This window comes from Oncorhynchus mykiss, chromosome 29, assembly GCF_057628025.1.
Source record: "Oncorhynchus mykiss isolate SJ-2025 chromosome 29, ASM5762802v1, whole genome shotgun sequence".
Classification (NCBI taxonomy): Eukaryota; Metazoa; Chordata; class Actinopteri; order Salmoniformes; family Salmonidae; genus Oncorhynchus; species Oncorhynchus mykiss.
The window spans coordinates 24,684,229-24,705,488 of NC_143050.1; the positions used below are offsets into that span (position 1 = coordinate 24,684,229).

The window sequence follows — 21,260 nt, forward strand, 5'->3', positions numbered from 1 at the left end:
TCATTCCATAACACAGTCTAAATAGTTTAGCCACTTAGTTTAGCCACTTTTCAGCATATTACAAATTGTCAATGTACTTGTTACAGTGTATACAAGAACAGGAGCACGTGACTTGACAAGTTGTTTTCAGTTTTGACCAATCACAAAGCAAATAAAATGTTATCACCTCACAGATCATCACCCAAAACCATTTTAGTTTTTTTTTTTGGGGGGGGGGGGGGGGGGGAATGTATCGTGGGGGGATATGATGCAGGAAATATTACTATGATGGGGGATTTATCATTAAACGGGGGGCAAACACAAGAGAAGTTTATACGCCAAATAAAAATAAAACCCCTGGAAAGGGGCTGGCAACTCTGTTACAATCTGATGCCGCGTTTAAAATAACTGGGAAATCTCCGACTTCCGACTTCACTGTGTTCAAGACAACTGGGAAAAATAGTTTTGAATGGTCATCCAACTCGGAATTCCAACTCGGGACCTCGTCTGGCCCCGCGGCTTTGTGAATGTTGACCTGTTTAATGTTCTTGCTCACATCGGTTACGGAGAGCGTGATCACACAGTCGTCCGGAACAGCGGGTGCACTCATGCATGCTTCAGTCTTGCTTGCCTCAAAGCGAGCATAAAAAGGCATTTAGCTCGTCTGGTAGGCTTGCATCACTAGGCAGCTTGTGGATGGGATTCCCTTTATAGACCGTAATAGCATCAGGACCGGTGTAGTAGGATTCAATCTTACACCCGTATTGACGCTTAGCCTGTTTGATGGTTCGTCTGAGGGCGTAGCGGAATTTCTTATAAGCGTCCGGATTAGTGTCCCCCTCCTTGAAGACATTACCACCATGACAGAGCCTTAAGATAGAAATGTATTGCGTACAACAGAAATGATTGTATCAGCTCTATACATGACATTTCTCTCTGCAATATTTTAAACATTGTACTCCAGTGCTATGAGTAAGGCTGGGGTATAGTATAACAAATTACATAATTGAGTTATTTGAGTAATGGGGCACAATTTTGAGCCAGACTGATTACTAGGACATGTACACAAAGCATGTGCAGACTAACTCAAACAGACCACCATAGTCTCTGTGCCCAAGAAAGTGAAGGTAACCTGTCTAAATGAATACCGCCCTGTAACACTCACGTCGGTAGCCATGAAGAGCTTTGAAAGGCTGGTCATCGCTCACATCAACACCATCATCCCGGAAACACTAGACCCACTCCAATTTCCATACCGCCCCAACAGATGACGCAATCTCAATCGCACTCCTTTCCCACCTGGACAAAAGGAACACCTATGTGAGAATGCTGTTAATTGACAACAGTTCAGCATTCAACACCATAGTGCCCACAAAGCTCATCACTAAACTAAGGACCCTGGGACTAAACACCTTCCTCTGTAACTGGATCCTGAACTTGACGGGCCGCCCCCAGGTGGTAAGGCAACATTATATCTGCCACGCTGACAAGAGAAGACAAAGGAGCTGATCGTGAACTACAGGAAAAGGCGGGTCGAACAGGTCCCCATTAACATTGACGGGGCTGTAGTGGAGTGCGCCGAGGGTTTCCACATCACCAACTAACTATCATGGTCCAAACACACAAAGACAGTCGTGAATTATTATGTTTTATTTATTTAACCTTTATTTAACTAGGCAAGTCATTTAAGAACAAATTCTTAAGCATTTCACAGTATTTGCATGTGACAAATAAAATGTTATTTGTATTTTGATTTAATGTTGCGCCACCCTGACTAAGTGGGTGTCTATGCAAGGATACAAGGACCACATATCATGTGTCTGCTGTTTATTTTGTCTCCTCCTCTATACTGCCGATTCAGAGTAAAATCAGAGCCCAACACTACAAATGTAGTTTGAGGAGTTAGTAAGGTAACTTTGGTCAACTCAGAGATCAACTTGGAATAACCGGTACCACGAAAGTGGCTCACCTTTTAGCCAGGTAAATTGCTATGGCAACGAATCATTCAGATCTAACCTGCTCCGGGGCAGGATAACTCAGGACTAACTCCATTTATTCTGATGAAGTGTCTGAGCCCCGGGTTGAGGACCAATGAAATCAGATTACCTCCCTCTCGCAAAGATTGCATCATCATCATCCACTTCATTTGAGGACGACAACTGATTAAATATTTTATTATTAAATGTATGTGTGTGCTAAAATATAATGTTAAAATACCTATTACATTACACATTCAGTAATGGCAAATGCATTTGAAACTTCATGCACAGTAAAACTTTTGTATGACTTAATACAATTATTTTAAATCGATAGCAGTAGAAAAAAGGTGCTTGTGCATTGATAACCACACCCAAACACACCAAAGTAATAAAATAAAGACGGCACTTCTAAAAGCCTATTTCACACCACAGCCTGCTGAATTTGCAACATAATTTGTCTTTCATTTTAATTTCGGCACAAATAAAAACATGGCACTGAATTGCCTATCGATTGATGTTTTAGATTTGTCTCAATGAAGAGTTTGGCGTTTGGATAGCCACGTGCAACATGCACATGCAGTTGCAAGCCTGTTAGTTAGCTGCAGGAGGAGAGCAATATCCACAGTCATTGTACGGATGAAGCCTTAGCTGGAATGGGAAGCTAACTGAATCTTTAGAAAACCTGAGAAGATCTAGCTTGTGTCGTCGCATACCCCCAGGTGCGTAGACACCTCAATGACTAATTTACCTATAGTGTCAAGGGAAAGAACCCTGTATGCATCAGGGCCCCTTATGGCCAGGGGTTGGACACATTGCTGAACATGACTTATTTTGATCTCCTCAGTTCTGATGATGTAAGCCTTGTACAAACAAGAGGGGGGGGGGGGGGGGTGGGGGGGGGGGTGGAAAGAGTGATAGAATAGGGGAGGATGAGCGAGGGAGAGATGGTCAAGGAGAGAGTGTGAGAGAGAGCAAGAGAGAGAGAAAAGGGAAAGAGGGGATTGGCAGGTTATTAATGATGCTGCTCGGGCATTGGGCCTGGTGAGTGCCTCTGCCACAGGGGAGCAATAAATCAATGAACTGATGTGCATGGGCTGTGAAATACCTCTGAAAAACTACCACTACTGTACAGAGAGACAGACACAGAGTGAGAGAGAGAAAGCGACAGAGAGGAGAGAGACAAGGATAAACCTGAGGGATAGATACAAAGATAAATATAGAGAGAGATTGATAGAGAGCAGTATAATCTGGGAAGAGAGATGTGTAAGCACAGAGATGGGAACACAGTGGTGATGATAACCTCTGACATCATCATCAACATCCAAAGCCATGACAGCGACAAGCCTGTGCTATGACCAGAAACCTCCATTACACCACCTCTACAGCACTTTCTTTAAGTGGGGGGACAAGAACTGCTGCTACATCCAGAAGAATAAAACAGATGTGTATTTGTGGCACTATAGAGTAGTCTTTAGAGCTGTCCTGGATACATTTGAATCCTTATTATGCCTAGAGGAAATATCTTTACGTTTTATACATCTATGTGTCAGTTGGAGGGAGAGAAATCTTAAAAGATGTCACCCATCTTGGGTTGATAGTGATGATTTTGTGACTAGACTTCAAGACCAATGCCTCTGTTAAAATGACCAGAATGAGATCAGCAACCAACATGGAAAAGCTTACTTGATTGATCTGAACCTTCCTCATGCGTGTGCACATGTGTTAGAGAGTATGTCTGCCAAGCCTCCATCAAGGAGCAAGCAGCAGTCCAGACTGATTGAAATATCACATCAAGCAGACCAGCCTTGGGGCTTATGGTATTAGAGGGAGAGGTGACATTTAGATTGGATCCCAAGGCTGCTCCTCTGAGATATCTTGACAAACTGTATGAAAGGGCAGGCAAATAGAATTACAGGCACCACACCGTCAGCTAGTTTTCAGACATCCCAAAAGTATGTCTTCTGAAGATTGGGGGCTCTATAGTTTTGCTGAAGTCGTGTGTTCATGAATTATGAATTACATTTGTATAGAATAGCTTTTGTTATACATGTTTAATTGACATGCGCATATTTCTACACTGCTTTAATATAACTACACAGCACGAGTGATATAAAGGCATGTACTATATAGTATGGTGTGTGAACTTCAATGGATTCAATCAGGGCAGGATAATCAGTCATTTCATCCAGTGGCAGCTCCTTTCTCTCTTCATCAACTACCTTCTTTTAGCCATTAGTAGTGAATGATCGACAGCCCATGGTTGTGTGGATTCAATCATTTCCTCTCTGGGTGATAAAGTAAATAACTGGAACAGTAATGATGGATCTTCTTTGATTGAAGCCAAGTCCATGCGACTGACTGGCTGGTGCTTTTGAAGCAGGGGTGGAGTGTGCCGTACCGTCTGCTGCGGTGAGCAGAATATCAACTCCCCCACTGGCCCAGCTGTAAACAACCTTTAAGGGAGGGAGACAGTCACTCCATCGCTCTACCCTGTTCTCTCTCTCTTCCTTTTCATCTCACAGATGTTTTTTTCCCCCAACTCCGGGTCTCTCCCTTTTTGGGAATAGCCATTCCTTTCTCCTACTGTATGAATGAAAATATTGACTGCTCTGATCGTACAACCATTTGTTCCCCCAGTAGACAATAAGAATGTCTACGTATATAAACAAGTGGGTAGACAATTTGGAGGCGCTATTGACTCTAAAATGCTAAATTATCACGGTAAAGTGGAAGTAAAGGTAGACAGACATTAAGCAAGACAAATAGCTGCTATCTCCCCACCTATGCATTGTCTGTAAGTCCCTGTCCCCTTGGACTTGCACTACTGGGCTCTCTGCCTAACTGTCACAGTGCTGCCAGCGTGGTGTGGGGCATGACTAGTGGCACGGAACATGGACTCATACGTGTGTCAATCAAAGTGCACCCTGTGTCCCCCATGGAGAGAGAGAGGAGCGCTGGGATGGAACGGTCCGCTCTGGGAGGCACCAATCAAATGTCGGATACTGGCTGTGGCCATTCCACTGGGAGTGGAGTGGGGATGCGCGTCACATGACAGACAGAAAGGAATAGATGTGGCTAACTAGACAGGCACACAGGGGAAATGACAACAGAGAGATATACTGTGTGTGTATACAGCGCAGATTCCCATAGTGTATGTCTAAGAATCATAGTGCTAACCTACAGAAATACACCCTGAAGTACAAACACAAACAAACAAAACACAGGTTTGTAACATAACACACTGGCACCTAGAATCAAAGTCTTACAGTGGTGTACACAGATCCAGTGTTTCGCAAGTGCTGTGCATACGAAGACAAATTGAATTCGGTGGCACATAAATACTCACTCAAAAAAAGCATTGAGAATGAAATACTGTGTGTACTCTGCGGGTATCTTTGGTTTAATTTTCAGTCTTATGTCAAAAAGATTCTAAAAGCACACCTTCCAGTGTATTGATAAAATAGCATATCATCCCAGTATACATGGAAGAGGTTGGAGTTTAGAATAAGCTTTCCAAGAGGAGAAAAAACAATTTCATACATTTTAGAATAAGGCAAATGTAACAAAATGTATAAAAAGTTAAGGGGTCTGAATAATTTCCGAAGGCACTGTATGTGATGGGATGTATAGACATTATGGACAGTATGTGGAAAGAATATGTAGTATATATGAAGAATACAAAAGGATAGAATAGTAAATATACAGCAATAGTTGAATAGGATGGTCTTATCTAGAATACAGCATATACACATATGAAATAGGTAAGTACTGTATGTAACAGTATGTACATTATACAAGTGACCAGTGTTCCATAATAAGGAATTTGAAAGGATTTATACTTTTACTTTTGATACTTAAGTAAATTTTAGCAATTACATTTACTTTTGATACTTAAGTATATTTACAACCAAACACATTTAGACACGTACTCAAGCAGCATTTTACTGGGTGACTTTCACTTGAGTCAGTTTGTATGGTCAAATCAAATCAAATTGTATTTGTCACATACACATGGTTAGCAGATGTTAATGCAAGTGTAGCGAAATGCTTGTGCTTCTAGTTCCAACCATGCAGTAATATCTAACAAGTAATATAACAATGCCCAACAACTACCTAATACACACCAATCTAAAGGCGTGAATGAGAATATGTACATGTAAAGTATCTTTCCTTTTACACTTGGGTACTTTTTCCACCACTGGGATCATAGCTTTCAACTGGATTCACCTGGTCAGTCTAACACCTTAGCAACAGCTAACAGTCTGTGTCAAGAGCTGCCAGTGAGAGAATCAGGTGTTTTATACCTGTTAACAACTTTAATTATTTAAGCTTTGTTGCAATGGTGGTCAAATGAATGACATGCTGTGTAATGGGTGCAAAAACAGTTCCTTGGAAAAAGATAGATCTGTGTAGAAAACCTGGCTGCGACCTTCATGTCTACATTATGTAACAGATTGATCGATGCTTCGTGGGCAGATTAGAGTTGACAGAGTGCAGCTGGGGGAAACGGCATGGGTAACAGAGAAAAAGTAGATCTGGTGAAAGGCCAGCTTGACTAATGATACTACAATACTGTGTGTCAAATAAATCACAACGCCTTTTGAAATCGGATCCATGCAGAATTCAATTCACTCAGCATAATTTGCAAGACTAACTATTACAACCAATACAAACACAGTAAAAGTCATTTTGAAGCATAATATACTTAACCAATGCAATTTATTTATGAGAGGTTGCATCTGAGATCAGTTGCTTCAACACTGCTTTCAAATTCACCAACACTTCCTTACAGATTACTGAGGAAAATAGGCTTGTGCAAGGGATCTTCTCCTGTCAGAGTTTTAAGCTGACACTGTCAGTCCTGCACCCACACACTGCCATTAATAAAACATGTGGCCGCTTCCTCTCATTTCACCCAGATCTTCCAATCCCCCACAGTTTATCATCCAACAGGGATTACACGCAATGGGGACCGAGGTAAAGAATGACAGGATTAAGAAAGGTGGGTGGGGGGGGGGGGGGCACCACTGCCGACTGGCATCTGTGTGTGACAGAACGAGGAGTGCCCCATTGAAACAATATACTTTCCATGGTCAGAATGGGTTGTGTAGAGTGCACGTCCGCATCCAGTTGCATGTGCCTTGCAATAGTACCAGCATATTAATAAAACATTCTGCACATTGAACCTAGATTACATTTATCCAGGCCATTATACGGTGCACACCTACAAGTGTGGGTCTAATCGGCGTGCACTTCAAATTCCACATGCCCGTTTCATGTGTAACACCTTACAACATCCACAACAACCGGTGTTGCCTGGTCACGAACATGTTCCTTACTATTCCCATGCTAAAGCAAGGCAGCTGATCGACAGGCAAGTCTTATTTTTCTAATGGTAAAGAATGAATGATCACCAGAAGCAGTTAAAGATCTGCCTCTACCGTGCTACAGGTAATAATTCTGCTATAGATTTGCTGGAACAGGAAGGGAAGCTTTGAGAAGGAATTAAACTCAAATGAGATGTATTCATATTGTTGTGGTTCTTATGCAACATTTCAGACCGTGAGGTGTGACTGTATCTTCAACAAGCAAGGTTTGACATGAAATATTCACTGCGCTGGAATTTTATGGGACTAATTTCTCAACCATCACTATTGATTTTGATATCAATATGTATATTGTGCCTTCAGAATGTATTCAGACCCCTAGACTTGTTCCACAATTTGGTAGGTTACAGCCTTATTCTAAAATGGATTATTTTGTTATTTTTTTCTCATCAACCTACCTACACACAATACCCCATAATGACAAAGCAAAAACAGGATTTTTTTGTTGTTGCTAATTTAAAAATCAGGCTGTAAATATTTGTTAATGTGAAGGGAATTTAATCACAACTCTGCTATTTTTGGATAAACTCCTATTATGGTGTCCTGGTAAGGTCAATAATGTGCTACTGTTTCTGAAAACTGCAAGGGTCCAGTGTATTTCTTGCCTGGCTACCCACACTCCTTGTTCAGGTCAAACACTACACCATATGCCCACGGACGTTAGTTTCTTCTCTGCAATGAGTCTGCATCTGAGTACCTCCTTCACCGAATAGGAACACATTTGGGGCCGTCTGATTGGTCCAGAAACCTATGGGTTGGGCCAGAGCCAGAACACACGTGAGTAAAGCGGTGGTTTGAAAGTTCGTCATTGGCTTTCATACTCTGATTGGTTAGAGACAATACAATTGCTGATTACTTCTTGTACAACGCCTCGTCACCACAAACAACTTCAATGATGGCAGTCTTAGACTAAAGTATGTAGTGAATGACAGAACAGCGGAAAAATTGTGTGAGGTGTCAGGCTAGTGTTTTTCAGCATAATCCCTCGCAATATTGTAAAGGTACAGTAAAGCATGACTGCCACAAACATCAAGTTTGAGTTTAATTAGGCTCTTTTCCTGTGATGAAAAATAATATATATATAATTTATTTATGGATACTGTAGACCAAGCTTACATAATAAACATATTGTGGGCCAAAATAACAGATCTCCCTCCCTCCAAAATTAAAAAACAGCGTAGATTCTTTATTGTAGTCCAGGCCATCTTGGTCTGTAAAAGCACAGAAACATCAGTGTTAGACACGGCATGGCAGCACAGGCCTCCATTATTAACTGTAGCAGGTTTGTTCTCAACTTGAAAACACACCATTTAGTTTCCTCCTGGATTAGGGGACCTCACTGGATCATCTGAAAGAAACAACTTCTTTTTAGGTTATTTGTGTTTAAAGACCATTTCCTACTTGATAAGCTAATGCCCAAACAATGAAAGTGGGGGGCACCATTAACTGTGACACCAACCAAGGGATGAGTTAAATAATTGGATGAAATAAGAGGGGGGCTCAGCAGATAGTGGGCTAAGGCTAATATTTTGTTATCACATGGGTGCATTCAGCAGCTGAACTCACAGCAAGCAGTCTAAACCAATGGATATATAAACCTACACATTGAGGACTATATTATCAGACGGGAGTATAAAGAGAGAGAAGGTTGTTTTTACAGTAAAGAATGTTTCCACTCCGGGCATGATTACCTAGCCTCCGCTAACAGCGCAAAGACCGAGAGCCTCTTAAATAACAATTAGCGGCCTTCTTCCGGTATCAGTGATGAGCGTGGACACTAATTGTGATTCCTTTCATTTACGATGTCTGCCTGCGGCACTCTTATCTCGGCTGAGGTAAATCTATACATCCACACAGAAACACTGACAGCACACAGCCTAAGATATGGACTGTTATTTCCTCTCTCCTCAGTTAGTGGATTGTGATCAGATAACTCGCTGGCTGATGTGATGTTAAAGTCAGGGTCGCATGGCTGATTTCACTGGCGCTCCCTCACACAGACGGCAATCAAATACAAAATGTCTGCATGTAATTACTGTAAAAGCCCTAGAGGGCACACAGACTGATTCCTGCACCCTTACTGTCCAATCAGACAAGGCAATACAGACTGGGAGTAGGGTCAACTATCTATCTATCTATCTCACACACAGAGAGAGCGAGCAGTATTTCAAAACCTCTGACCACGTGAAGGGAACATTGGCTACATGTACTTGGCATGACATGGTGTTGTTGGGATAGCACTGGGCAGCTGGGAGATGGCGCACACACACACACACACTCATCTAACTACACCTCTAATGCCACTGTATATCAGGTAATAAGAACGCAATCACTGTTTGATTTGCGAATTTGCAAACCTCTCACTGATCTTGAATTTGGAGTCTCCGGTGTGCTCTCGCTTGCTTGCGTCCCGTTACATAATAAAATAAGCTGCCAGCCACAAAGCTAGACCATAGTGATTACTGACTACACTCTCCAAATCAGACTTTAAAACATCTGTTTACCTCTCTCCCTGTCCAATCTGTGTGGTGGGGAGAAAGGGATATTTTTTACCAAGGTTATCAAACGCTACCCTCACTGGCACCCATGCCTCTGTTGCTAAATGAGTCACTGGGGATTTGAAGACAATCAAATCCAATTCTCCTAAGATGAACGAGTTGAAAAGCAAATAAGTTCTATTAGCCAGTGACAACAGGCGACCAAACCTTCAACTTAAAGCGAATAACTTTCCCATAACATAAAAGTGGCGAGAAAACAGGACAGGTGCCATACCTCTAAACTTCAACATACAGTTGAAGTCGGAAGTTTACATACACCTTAACTAAATACATTTAAACTTGGTGTTTCACAATTCCTGACATTTTATCCTAGTAAAAAAGTCCCTGTTTTAGGATCACCAATTTATTTTAAGAATGTGAAATGTCAGAATAAGAGTAGAGGGAATGATTTATTTCAGCCTTTATTTCTTTCATCACATTCCCAATGGGTCAGAAGTTCAAATACACTCAATTAGTATTTGGTAGCATTACCGTAAATTGTTTTATTGAGTCAAACATTTCAGGTATCGTTCCACAAATTGGGTGAATTTTGGCCCATTCCTCCTGACAGAGCTAGTGTAACTGAGTCAGGTTTGTAGGCCTCCTTGCTCGCAGACACTTTTTCAGTTCTGCCCACAAATTTTCTATAGGATTGAGGTCAGGGCTTTGTGATGGCCACTCCAATGCCTCGACTTTGTTGTCCTTAAGCCATTTTGCCACAACTTTGGAAGTATGCTTGGGGTCACTGTCCATTTGGAAGACCCATTTGCGACCAAGCTTAAACTTCCTGACTGATGTCTTGAGATGTTGCCTCCATATATCCACATAATTTTCGTTCCTCATGATGCCATCTAGTTTATGAAGTACACCAGTCCCTCCTGCAGCAAATCACCACCACAACGTGATGCTGCCAACCCCGTACTTCACGGTTGGGATGGTGTTCTTCGGCTTGCAAGCCTCCCCCTTTTTCCTCCAAACGATCTATTCTATTCTATTTTTGTTTCATCAGACCAGAGGACATTTCTCCAAAAGGTATGATATTTGTCCCCATGTGCAGTTGCAAACCCTAGTCTGGCTTTTTATGGCGGTTTTGGAGCAGTGGCTTCTTCCTTGCTGAGCGGCCTTTCAGGTTATGTTGATACAGAACTCGTTTTACTGTGGATATAGATACTTTGTACTCGTTTCCTCCAGCATCTTCACAAGGCCCTTTGCTGTTGTTCTTGGATTGATTTGTACTTTTCACACCAACGTATGTTCATCACTAGGAGACAGAACACATCTCCTTCCTGAGCGGAAGGACGGCTGCGTGGTCCCATGGTGTTTATACTTGCGTACTATTGTTTGTACAGATGAACGTGGTACCTTCAGGTGTTTGGGAATTGCTCCCAAGGATGAACCAGACTTGAAGAAGTCTACAATTGTTTTGATTTTCCAATGATGTCAAGCAAAGAGGCACTGAGTTTGAAGGTAGGCCTTGAAATACATCCACAGGTACACCTCCAATCGACTCAAATGATGTCAATTAGCCTATCAGAAGCTTCTAAAGCCATGACATCATTTTCTGGAATTTCCAAGCTGTTTAAAAGCACAGTCAACTTAGTGTATGTAAACTTCTGACCCACTGGAATTGTGATACAGGGAATTATAAGTGAAATAATCTGTCTGTAAACAATTGTTGTAAAAATTACTTGTGTCATGCACAAAGTAGATGTCCTAACCGACTTGCCAAAACTATAGTTTGTTAACAAGAAATGTGTGGAGTGATTGAAAAATGAGTTCTAATGACTCCAACCTAAGTGTATGTAAGCTTACGACTTTAACTGTAGGTCTCTGGGTACATCAACATAGGTTGACCCCCCAGAAATCAGCTCCGCATCCAACACTGGGTAGGCTTATTGCATTACACACTCTGCCGGCTTGTAGACAAGCCAGCGAGCAGAAAAGGCTGGACCGATGAAGCAGCGAGAGCGTGAACAATGCCAATCATCCCTCTGTAAAAAGAGGGAGAGAGAAACCGACGAGTGGTTGTTTTTATCTGAATTCCTCAAAAACAGCTGCTGTCCCCACGGGTGCTTGTATGACTGCACTACTCTCCCGCTCTCTGTCAGAGCAACGACAGAGGGAGAGAAAAGGACGAGAGAGAAAAGGACGAGAGAGAAGGCATTGCTGCACTCTGGGAGTTGTCATTGTTGAGCACCACAGGACACGGAGTACGTATCAGCGTTGCGCAGCAGCAGCAAATCCACAACACAAAGTAGACTGTTCTTGATTAAGTGAATTGTGGGAAGGAGGGTGGATACTGTGCTGTAGCCCGTGTAGCAAAATTTATAATTAATTGCCAAGTGAGATATTGAAACGGATCAGATATTCCACATACGTATACCCATGACTGACATTTCACACACCACACAAACACACCTCCCCTTGGGCAATAACAGCAAAACATACAGTTAAGTGTAGACACACCTACTCATTCAAAAGTTGTTCTTTATCTTTACTATTTGTAGAATAATAGTGAAGATATCAAAACTATGAAATAACAAATATGGAATCATGTAGTAACAATAAGTGGTAAACAAATCAAAATATATTTTAGATTCTTCAAAGTAGCCACCCTTTGCCTTGATGACAGTTTTGCACACTCATGGCATTCTCTGAACCAGCTTCACCTGGAATGCTTTTCCAACAGTTTTGAAGGAGCTCCCAAATATGCTGAGCACTTGTTGGCTTCTTTTCCTTCAATTTGTGGTCCAACTCATCCCAAACCATCTCAATTGGGTTGAGGTCGGGTGACTGTTGAGGCCAGGTCATCTGATGCAGCACTCCATCACTCTCTTTCTTGGTCAAATAACCCTTACACAGCCTGGAGGTGTGTCGGGTCATTGTCCAGTTGAAATGCTGTGGTAGCCATGCTGGTTAAGTGTGCCTTTAAATTTTAAATAAATCAGACAGTGTCCCCAGCAAAGCAACCCCACACCATCACACTTCCTCTTCCATGCTTCACGGTGGAAACCACACATGCGGAGATAATCCGTTCACCTACTCTGCGTCTCACAAAGACCAGGCGGCTGGAACCAAAAATCTTGGTCTAATGTCCATTGGTCGTGTTTCTTGGCCAAAGCAAGTCTCTTCTTATTGGTGTCCTTTAGTAGTGGTATCTTTGCAGAAATTCAATCATGAAGGCCTGATTCACGCAGTCTCCTCTGAACAGTTGATGTTGAGATGTGTTTGTTACTTGAACTCTGTGAAGCATTTATTTGGGCTGCAATTTCTGAGGCTGGTAACTCTAATGAACCTATCCTCTGAAGCAGAGATAACTCTGGGTCTTCCTTTCCTGTCGCGGGCTTCATGAGAGCCAGTTTCATCATAGCGCTTGATGGTTTTTGCAGATACAATTGAACTTTCAAAGTTCTTTAAATGTTTGACTGACTTTCATGTCTTAAAAGTAATGCTGGACTGTCACTTCTCTTTGATCTGTTCTTGCCGTAATATGGACTTGGTCTTTTACCTAATAGAACTATCTTCTGTATACCACCCCTACCTTGTCATAACATAACTGACTGCCTCAAACACACTAAGGAAAGAAAATCCACAAATGAACTTTTAACAAGGCACACCTGTTAATTGAAATGCATTCCAGGTGACTACCTCATGAAGCTGGTTGAGAGAATGTCAAGAGTGTACAAAGCTATCATCAAGGCAAATGCTGGCTACTTTGAAGAATCTCAAATAGATTTTGATTTGTTTAACACTTTTTTGGTTAATATATGTTTCCATGTGTTATTTCATAGTTTTGATGTCTTCACCATTATTCTACAATGTAGAAAATTGTAAAAATAAAGCAAAACCCTGGAATGAGTAGGTGTCTCCAAACTTGACTGGTACTGTACATTAGTATGAAAGATAAGCGGTAGAAAACATCCAGAAGTCCAATACAAATGTAACTCCCTCTCTCTAGTCTTGCCTACCTCTGATACCACTGACTGTTATCCATCTCTAATATTATCTGCCCTGAACACAGTGTGTGTGACCAATCATATCCTAGCAAACAGGGGAGGATAAATTCAACTGTTACAGTGGGAAGCTAGGACTCTAGGTCACATGTGACTGCAACATTCCCCAATCACTTGAGTGTCCGGGCTTGCAACATTCCCCCCATTGCCAGGCCCGCCAGAGTTAAGGGGACAGAGCGACGGTGACATTCTCAATTGCGGTGACCATGGATGGCATTCTGGTGACAGCCACAAAGACCAGATACCACTACAAAACACTAGCACCCCTCTTTTCACTATACACTCATTCCTGCAATGTCTTAGGCTTACATCCAAATGTCTAATACTTAATAAGGGCCAGTGAATTCCTCCACATCCTCCACCCACCTGGAGCTCCCTTACCTTACTTATGCTGCATTCAATTACTTCATTTTTCGCCAGCTAATGCCAGAGACAACCCTCTTCAGCAGCTCTTCTCTGATTCAAATACTCTTAATCCAAGGTTGATTAATTAATTACATCAATTAAATACATCAACTTACATGATACTGCCACAAATGTGCAACAAATTTTCCCCACGGATACAATAGACAGTAAAGTATTTAGTCCAAAGACTTCTAATTGTTAAACAGCAAGCTAATCATATATGAAATCTTGTTTAATAAGCAGACAGACAGACTCCCGAGTGGCGCAGCAGTCTAAGGCACTGCATCGCAGTGCTAGAGGCATCACTACAGACCCTGGATTGATTCCGGGCTGTATCACAACAGGCCATGATCGGGAGTCCCATAGGGGGGGGCACAATTGGCCCAGTGTCGTCCGGGTTAGGGGAGGATGTGGCCGCGGTAGGCCGTCATTGTAAATAAGAATTTGTTCTTAACTGACTTGCCTAGTTAAATAAAAAATAAATCAAACAGACACAAAGGCAATAGGAAAATAGCCAGAGGCTGTCATCATTAAAACAACAAAAGGCGATCAATTAGTGCTCATCTTCAGTGCGTTGTCAAAAAAAGAGAGACTACATTAGATACAGATTTGAGAATTGCCAAGTTTATTTCCCATTTTCCATGTATAAAATATACATATTTATAGGAATGGGGGTACCAGCAGTAGGCATTATAAAAAGCAAAATATTTTCTCATATTGCAGTTCATTGTACGCAATCAAGAGTTGATACTTCTATCAACGACCTGCCGAAGTCTTGCCTGGAGTCAGTAAATTATGAATTATTGTTGCGGAGGATGGTATTTTCTACTCCATTTAGTGAGAGAAGACATGTTTTGAGAAACATTAAGAACTTGATTATTATCAGAACTATTAAAGCTTGGAATATAAGATATCTTAAAACTTCAATTGAAAGTTTAAAACTTTCCCAGATTCAAAATATGTGCGAACGAGGCTCAATTATGAACTGCAGAATTATTTTATAGAGGAAAACAAAGTTCATATGGATGAACAAATCTATTATAGCGTTACAGCCAACTGTTCTGATTTGAAAAACACAAAATGTAAATTCACTCATCCAAATACACATTCCACATGGTAGTCACCACTGATGTACTTGACGTAAGACTATTACGATGGTCTATAAGATCAGTCTACATACTTTACAACTAGTTTGGTCTGTCTCACCTCAACCCCCCTTCCTTCCACCCCCAACCTGCGCACCCTTCCTCCCCCTTCTCCCTTTAGGTGTAGTCTACTCAAAGAGCTTGATTGCAGAGAGCAGTGTTGCTGGTCACACACACCAGGGGTGCACTCGCACGGGGGCGGGGGGGGGGGTCAACAAAAACTAGCTTCTCCAACCCGGACCGGCTCCAAACGTTTGAGAAGATGATCTGAAGAAAAAAAAAAACAATGAAGACAGAAACAAAACAAAAAAAACTAAATTCTGCTTGGAAAGTTAGCTACCTTATTATGTGATGGTTTGGACTTTTCCCCCTAGGCCCTGACTGATGATTATGAGGAATACTACTGCTGTCTGACAGTACTGTGAGGGATGTACGTACTGTATACACAGGGACATACAACATATATGAAGAGGGAGTCCTGGAGGGAACACGATACATATCAACACATAGCACACTAAAAAGGGAAGATGAAGGCGTAAATGGATGGGTGGAACAGAGAAGGAGAGAGAGGGTTGAGATAGGTGGGCGAGGGGGAGAACTGATGGAGGCGGAGAGAAGAAAGTAGGAATGGGACTAGAAGGAGGTAGAGCGATGAGAGGCACTTGAGATATGTCCAGGTATTTAGAGTCATACTAGGATGCAGCTACATGAAGAGTGGCATCAGTTTCTATGGGACGGAGGGGGGAATGAAATTAACTTCACTTAGGAACTACATATAGCTGCCGTTATGTACTGTAAATTCTGTCTACATGAAAATACTTTGCCTCATGAAAATGTATTCAGAAGTACATCAAGACTTATAAAAAAAAAAACAACGCAATGCTTGCTTGTGTCAGAGTATTAATATAAACCATGTTTCTTTAAGCATATACATTCTAGTTGCATCAAATGAAACTAAAACATACAGAGGACCCATCTGAGAGCATTTGGCAGCATTTTGCTCTAATCAACAATTATAAAATGGGTACGATGAGGGGATGAGGAAGAGGAGAGGAGAGCGAGTGAGAAGGAGAATTAGGAAGAAGGGGGGGATGAGGGAGGGAGCAAGGTCAGAAATGGGGGTGTTAAAGGAGGGACGAGGAAGAGAAAGCAAGCAATAGAAGACAAGAACAGAGAGAAGAGGAGGGAGAGGGTGAAGCGGAACGGAGGGAGACAGAGGAGCTTATCTAACAGCGTGTGAATGACTGAGCTGGGCCGTGTTGCCACACTCTCCTGAGCACTTCAGATCGCATTCCACTGCAATGCACCCTGGGGGATACACAGGGGCCATGTGACACAGCAGCACAATGAAAGGAGGCATGGGATAGTGGGAGGAGGAAAAGGAGGGCAGAAACAAAAGGAGAGAGGGAGGAAGCAGGAGGGGAGAGAGAAAGAGGGAGGGATGAGGCAGAGGGAGGGAGGAGGCAGGATGGGAAGAGGGAGGAGGCAGGAAGGGAGAGAGAGTGAGAAGCAGGAAGGGAGAGAGAGTGAGAAGCAGGAAGGGAGAGAAAGTGAGAAGCAGGAAGGGAGAGAGAGGGAGGGAGAGAGAGCGGGAGGGAGGGAGGAGGCAGGATGGGAAAGAGAGGGAGGGAGGAGGCAGGATGGGAGAGAGGGAGGGAGGGCAGAGATAAAGGAGGGATGAGGCAGGAGATAAAGAAAGGAGGGAGAAAGGGAAGAGGTAGAGGTAGGGGGAAAAGGAGAGCGGTAGATGAGGTAGGGGGAAAAGGAGAGCAAAGAGGGGGAAGCGGCTCGAGTAGGCGAGTGTCTGGGGTGAGGCCTCGAGGGTGAGGAGATCAGTGGTGTTAGAGATGAGAATGGTGAGGGTTGAATAAGGTACAGGAGAGACAAAGGGGGAAAGGAGGGATGATATATTAGGGCAGCTTGTTATGAATTTGTGCTGCCCATCAGATTCTTATAAGTGGGCTGTGGTCACACTTTTCCTTCACACGCTACTGCCAGAGACACAAGCGAGTGCGTATAGGGAGGGTTCAAACACTCAACATACAAATGTATACACTCAAGCAAAGACACTCATGAACACAACAAATGTGAACAGACACCAAACACCCATCCACACACAAAGATGAGTGATACTTACTGATTCGATCCAAAACCGCCAGCAGACCCAAAGCCTGCAACAAAAAAAAAAGACAAAAAAAAAAAACCACACTTAATTTAGATCAAACTCTTTTTGCCCCAGGGGCACTGAAAAATGGTTCGATTTTCTTGTCGTCAAAATGTGCAATTTTTGGGGGGTATTTTCAGTGCTCTGACTGTCAGCTTTCATTTCAGTGATTATTAGCCAGCTGGACACAGTCAAGAAACTGTATGAATGTAGGTTCAGTATCATTTCTACAGTTTCAATTTGGTTTTAGTCATTTTAAATTTTATTGAGTTGCCTGCCACCCCCGATTTGTTTAACACCCTTGATCTAGATAGAATTATCAGTAGAGACTATTCCAAATGACTCTGTAAAATGTTTACTGAATAACACAGAGAGAAACCTGGGTGAGTTACTACTACTTCCACCTTATTACCTCTGTTCCAGAGCCAGTCAACCACTTGGTTCCTCTAGACCTAACAGGATTTGAAATAGGCCCTAATCTATGAATTTCACATGATTGGGAATACAGATATGCATCTGTTGGTCACAGATACAGTACCAGTCAAAAGTTTAGACACACCTACTCATTCAATGATTTATATTTTTATATATTTTCCACATTGTAGAATAATAGTGAAGACATCAAAACTATGAAATAACACATATGTACTCACCAAAAAACAAATCAAAATATATTTGAGATTTTTCAAAGCAGCCACCCTTTGCCTTGATGACAGCATTGCACACTCTTGGCATTCACTCAACCAGCTTCATGAGGTAGTCACCTAGAATGCATTTAAATTAACAGGTGTACCTTGTTAAAAGTTAATTTGTGGAATTTCTTTCCTTCTTAATGCGTTTGAGCCATTAAGCCGTTGTGACAAGGTAGGGGGGGTATACAGATGATAGCCCTATTTGGTAAAAGACCATGTCCATATTATGGCAACAACAGCTCAAATAAGGAAAGAGAAACGACCGTTCATCATTACTTTAAAACATGAAGGTCATTCCATTCAGAACATTTCAAGAACTTTGAAAGTTTCTTCAAGTGCGGTCACAAAAACCATCAAGCGCTATGATGAAACTGCCTCTCATGAGGACTGCCACAGAAAAGGAAGACCCAGAGTTACCTCTGCTGCAGAGGATAAGTTCATTAGAGTTACCAGCCTCAGAAATTGCTGCCCAAATAAATGCTTCACAGAGTTCAAGTAACACACACTTCTCAACATCAACTGTTCAGAGGAGACTGCGTGAATCAGGCCTTCATGGTCGAATTGCTGCAAAGATACCACTAAAGGACACCAATAAGAAGTAGAGACTTGCTTGGTCCAAGAAACACGAGGAATGGACATTAGACCAGTGGAAATCTGTCCTTTGGTCTGATGAGTCCAACTGAGATTTTGGGTTCCAACCGCTGTGTCTTTATGAGACGCAGAGTAGGTGAACGGATGCATGTGTCTCTGCATGTGTAGTTCCCACGTGAAGCATGGAGGAGGAAGTGTGATGGTATGGGGGTGCTTTGTTGGTGACACAGTCTGTGATTGATTTAGAATTCAAAAGGTACACTTAACCAGCATGGCTACCACAGTGTTCTGCAGCAATACCATCCCATCTGGTTAAATCTGAGTGGGACTATCATTTGTTTTTCAACAGGTCAATGACCCAAAACACACCTCCAGGCTGTGTAAGGGCTATTTGATTAAGAAGGAGAGTGATGGTAGTGCCGCATCAGATGACCTGGCCTCCACAATCACCTGACTTCAACCCAATTGAGATGGTTTGGGATGAGTTGGACCTCAGAGTGAAGGAAAAGCAGCAAACAAGTGCTCAGCATATGTGGGAACTCCTTCAAGACTGGTTGAGAGAATACCAAGAGTGTTCAAAGCAGTAATCAAGGCGAAGGGTGGCTACTTTGAAGACTAAAATATATTTAGATTTGTTTAACACTTGTTTGGTTACTACATGATTCCATGTATTATTTCATAGTTTTGAGGTCTTCACGATTATTCTACAATGTAGAAAATAGTAAAAATAAAGAAAAACCCTTGAATGAGTAGGTGACCAAACTTTTGACTGGTACTCTACCTTACAAAAAAATGGGTCTCATAACAGGCAACCCATAAATTAAATTGCAACCGATAAAATGCAATTGTGTTCGTTGTTCGTAGATTATGCCTGCCCATGCAATAACTTCACCATGGGGCAGTCTGTTCACAACATTGACATCAGCAAACCGCTCACCCACACAAAACCATACACGTGGTCCGCGGTTGTGAGGCCGGTTGGATGTACTGCCAAATTCTCTAAAACAACGTTGGAGGCGGCTTATGGTAGAGAATTCTCTGGAAACAGTTCTCGTGGACATTCCTGCAGTCAGCATTCCAAATGCACGCTCCCTCAAAACGTGAGACATCTGTGACATTGTGTTGTGTGACAAAACTGCACATTTTAGAGTGGCCTTTTATTGCCCCTGCACCTGTGTAATGATCATGCTGTTTAATAATCTTCTTGAACATTTCTGGCTCATGAAACATGGGACCAACATTTTACATGTTGCATTTAAATTTTCGTTCAGTGTAAAATTCTGAAAGAGTTCTTCCCACCCTCATCTACCCATCTTGAGAAAACTGCCATTTACAAACAAAAAAGATAACTTGCATGGCAGCATGTGACTGCAGTAGGAATGTGCGTTAATAGGAAGCCACTTGTGGGATTCCACCATCCCCACGGCTAGCCTAGCCTAGAATGAACCTAGTGCTACATCTTGTGGCCCTGTTGTACTGCACAGCAGACAGAGTGCTGGGGATAGTATTAGCCACTAGGCTAAATGACTGCTATTTAAAACAGTCACTAATGGGCTTAGGAGGGGGCGGCAGGTAGCCTAGTGGTTAGAGCGTTGGGCCAGTAACAGAAAGGTTGCTGGATCGAATCCCCGAGCTGACAAGGTGACATCTGTCGTTCTGCCCCAAGGCAGGCCGTCATTGTAAATAAGAATTTGTTCTAAACTGACTTGCCTAGTTAAATAAAGGTTACATTAAAAAAACAGTGGCTTTACTTCAGGGGAATAGGGGAAGGGACTCATTGGCAAGGCTTCAAACGAGGACCTTGTTTATTTTTCCTTATTAGCGTGGCTGGGGGAGTGGGGAGGAGACTGCAGGGGCAGAAATGACTAAACTGGGGGTTGGACTCCTTTCATACAGTTTAGTCACAAGAATAGGGAGGGGAGGGAAGAGAAATGGTCAATTAAGGCTTGGGGTGCATCTGGATAATCTGGAGCAGCGTTCCCATGTAATGATCTGAAAGAACTGAACGGGTGAGATATTACTACTCACCTCCTCCTCCCTGCTGTCCGAACCCAGAGAAGCCACTGGGCTGAGGAGCTCCGAACCCTGACCCCTGCTGCTGCTGGGCCAGGTTACCAAATGATGGGGCACTCTGGTTGGCCAGAGCACCAAACGACAGTGTGCTTTGTTGAGTGGAAGCAAAGCTGTGAAGGAAGAGAAATGCACATAAAAGATTAAAAACATTAAAAGACTGAATATAAGAATATTCAATATTACAGTCTAACAATAGCCTAATAAACATTTAATGGAAATGTGTTGAATAACCATTGGTACATTTGATTTCTTACGTTATTGAGGCACTGGTCCGTTTACATCCACATTATAATAC

At 42.3% G+C, this 21,260-nt stretch overlaps 1 protein-coding gene across 14 annotated transcripts in view; it reads right to left on the minus strand.

Annotated features, from left to right (window-relative positions):
• Nucleotides 1-5,330: 5,330 nt before the first annotated feature.
• LOC110509345 (nuclear pore complex protein Nup214) overlaps nt 5,331-21,260 on the minus strand; it is a 71,359-nt gene continuing 55,429 nt past the window's right edge. For 3 of the 14 annotated variants that reach the window (XM_090226874.1, XM_090226873.1, XM_090226880.1), the window contains 3 exons: nt 20,921-21,075; nt 17,583-17,616; nt 14,909-15,712 (listed from right to left, as the gene is read on the minus strand). In XM_090226874.1, coding sequence (XP_090083000.1) covers nt 15,667-15,712; nt 17,583-17,616; nt 20,921-21,075 — 235 coding nt within the window. In that variant the 3' untranslated portion in view covers nt 14,909-15,666. Of the gene's footprint in view, nt 8,094-8,363; nt 8,557-8,652; nt 8,694-14,908; nt 15,713-17,582; nt 17,617-20,920; nt 21,076-21,260 lie in introns of those variants that run through there. The other 11 variants (XR_016493293.1, XR_016493291.1, XR_016493296.1 and 8 more) reach the window with 7 other exon arrangements.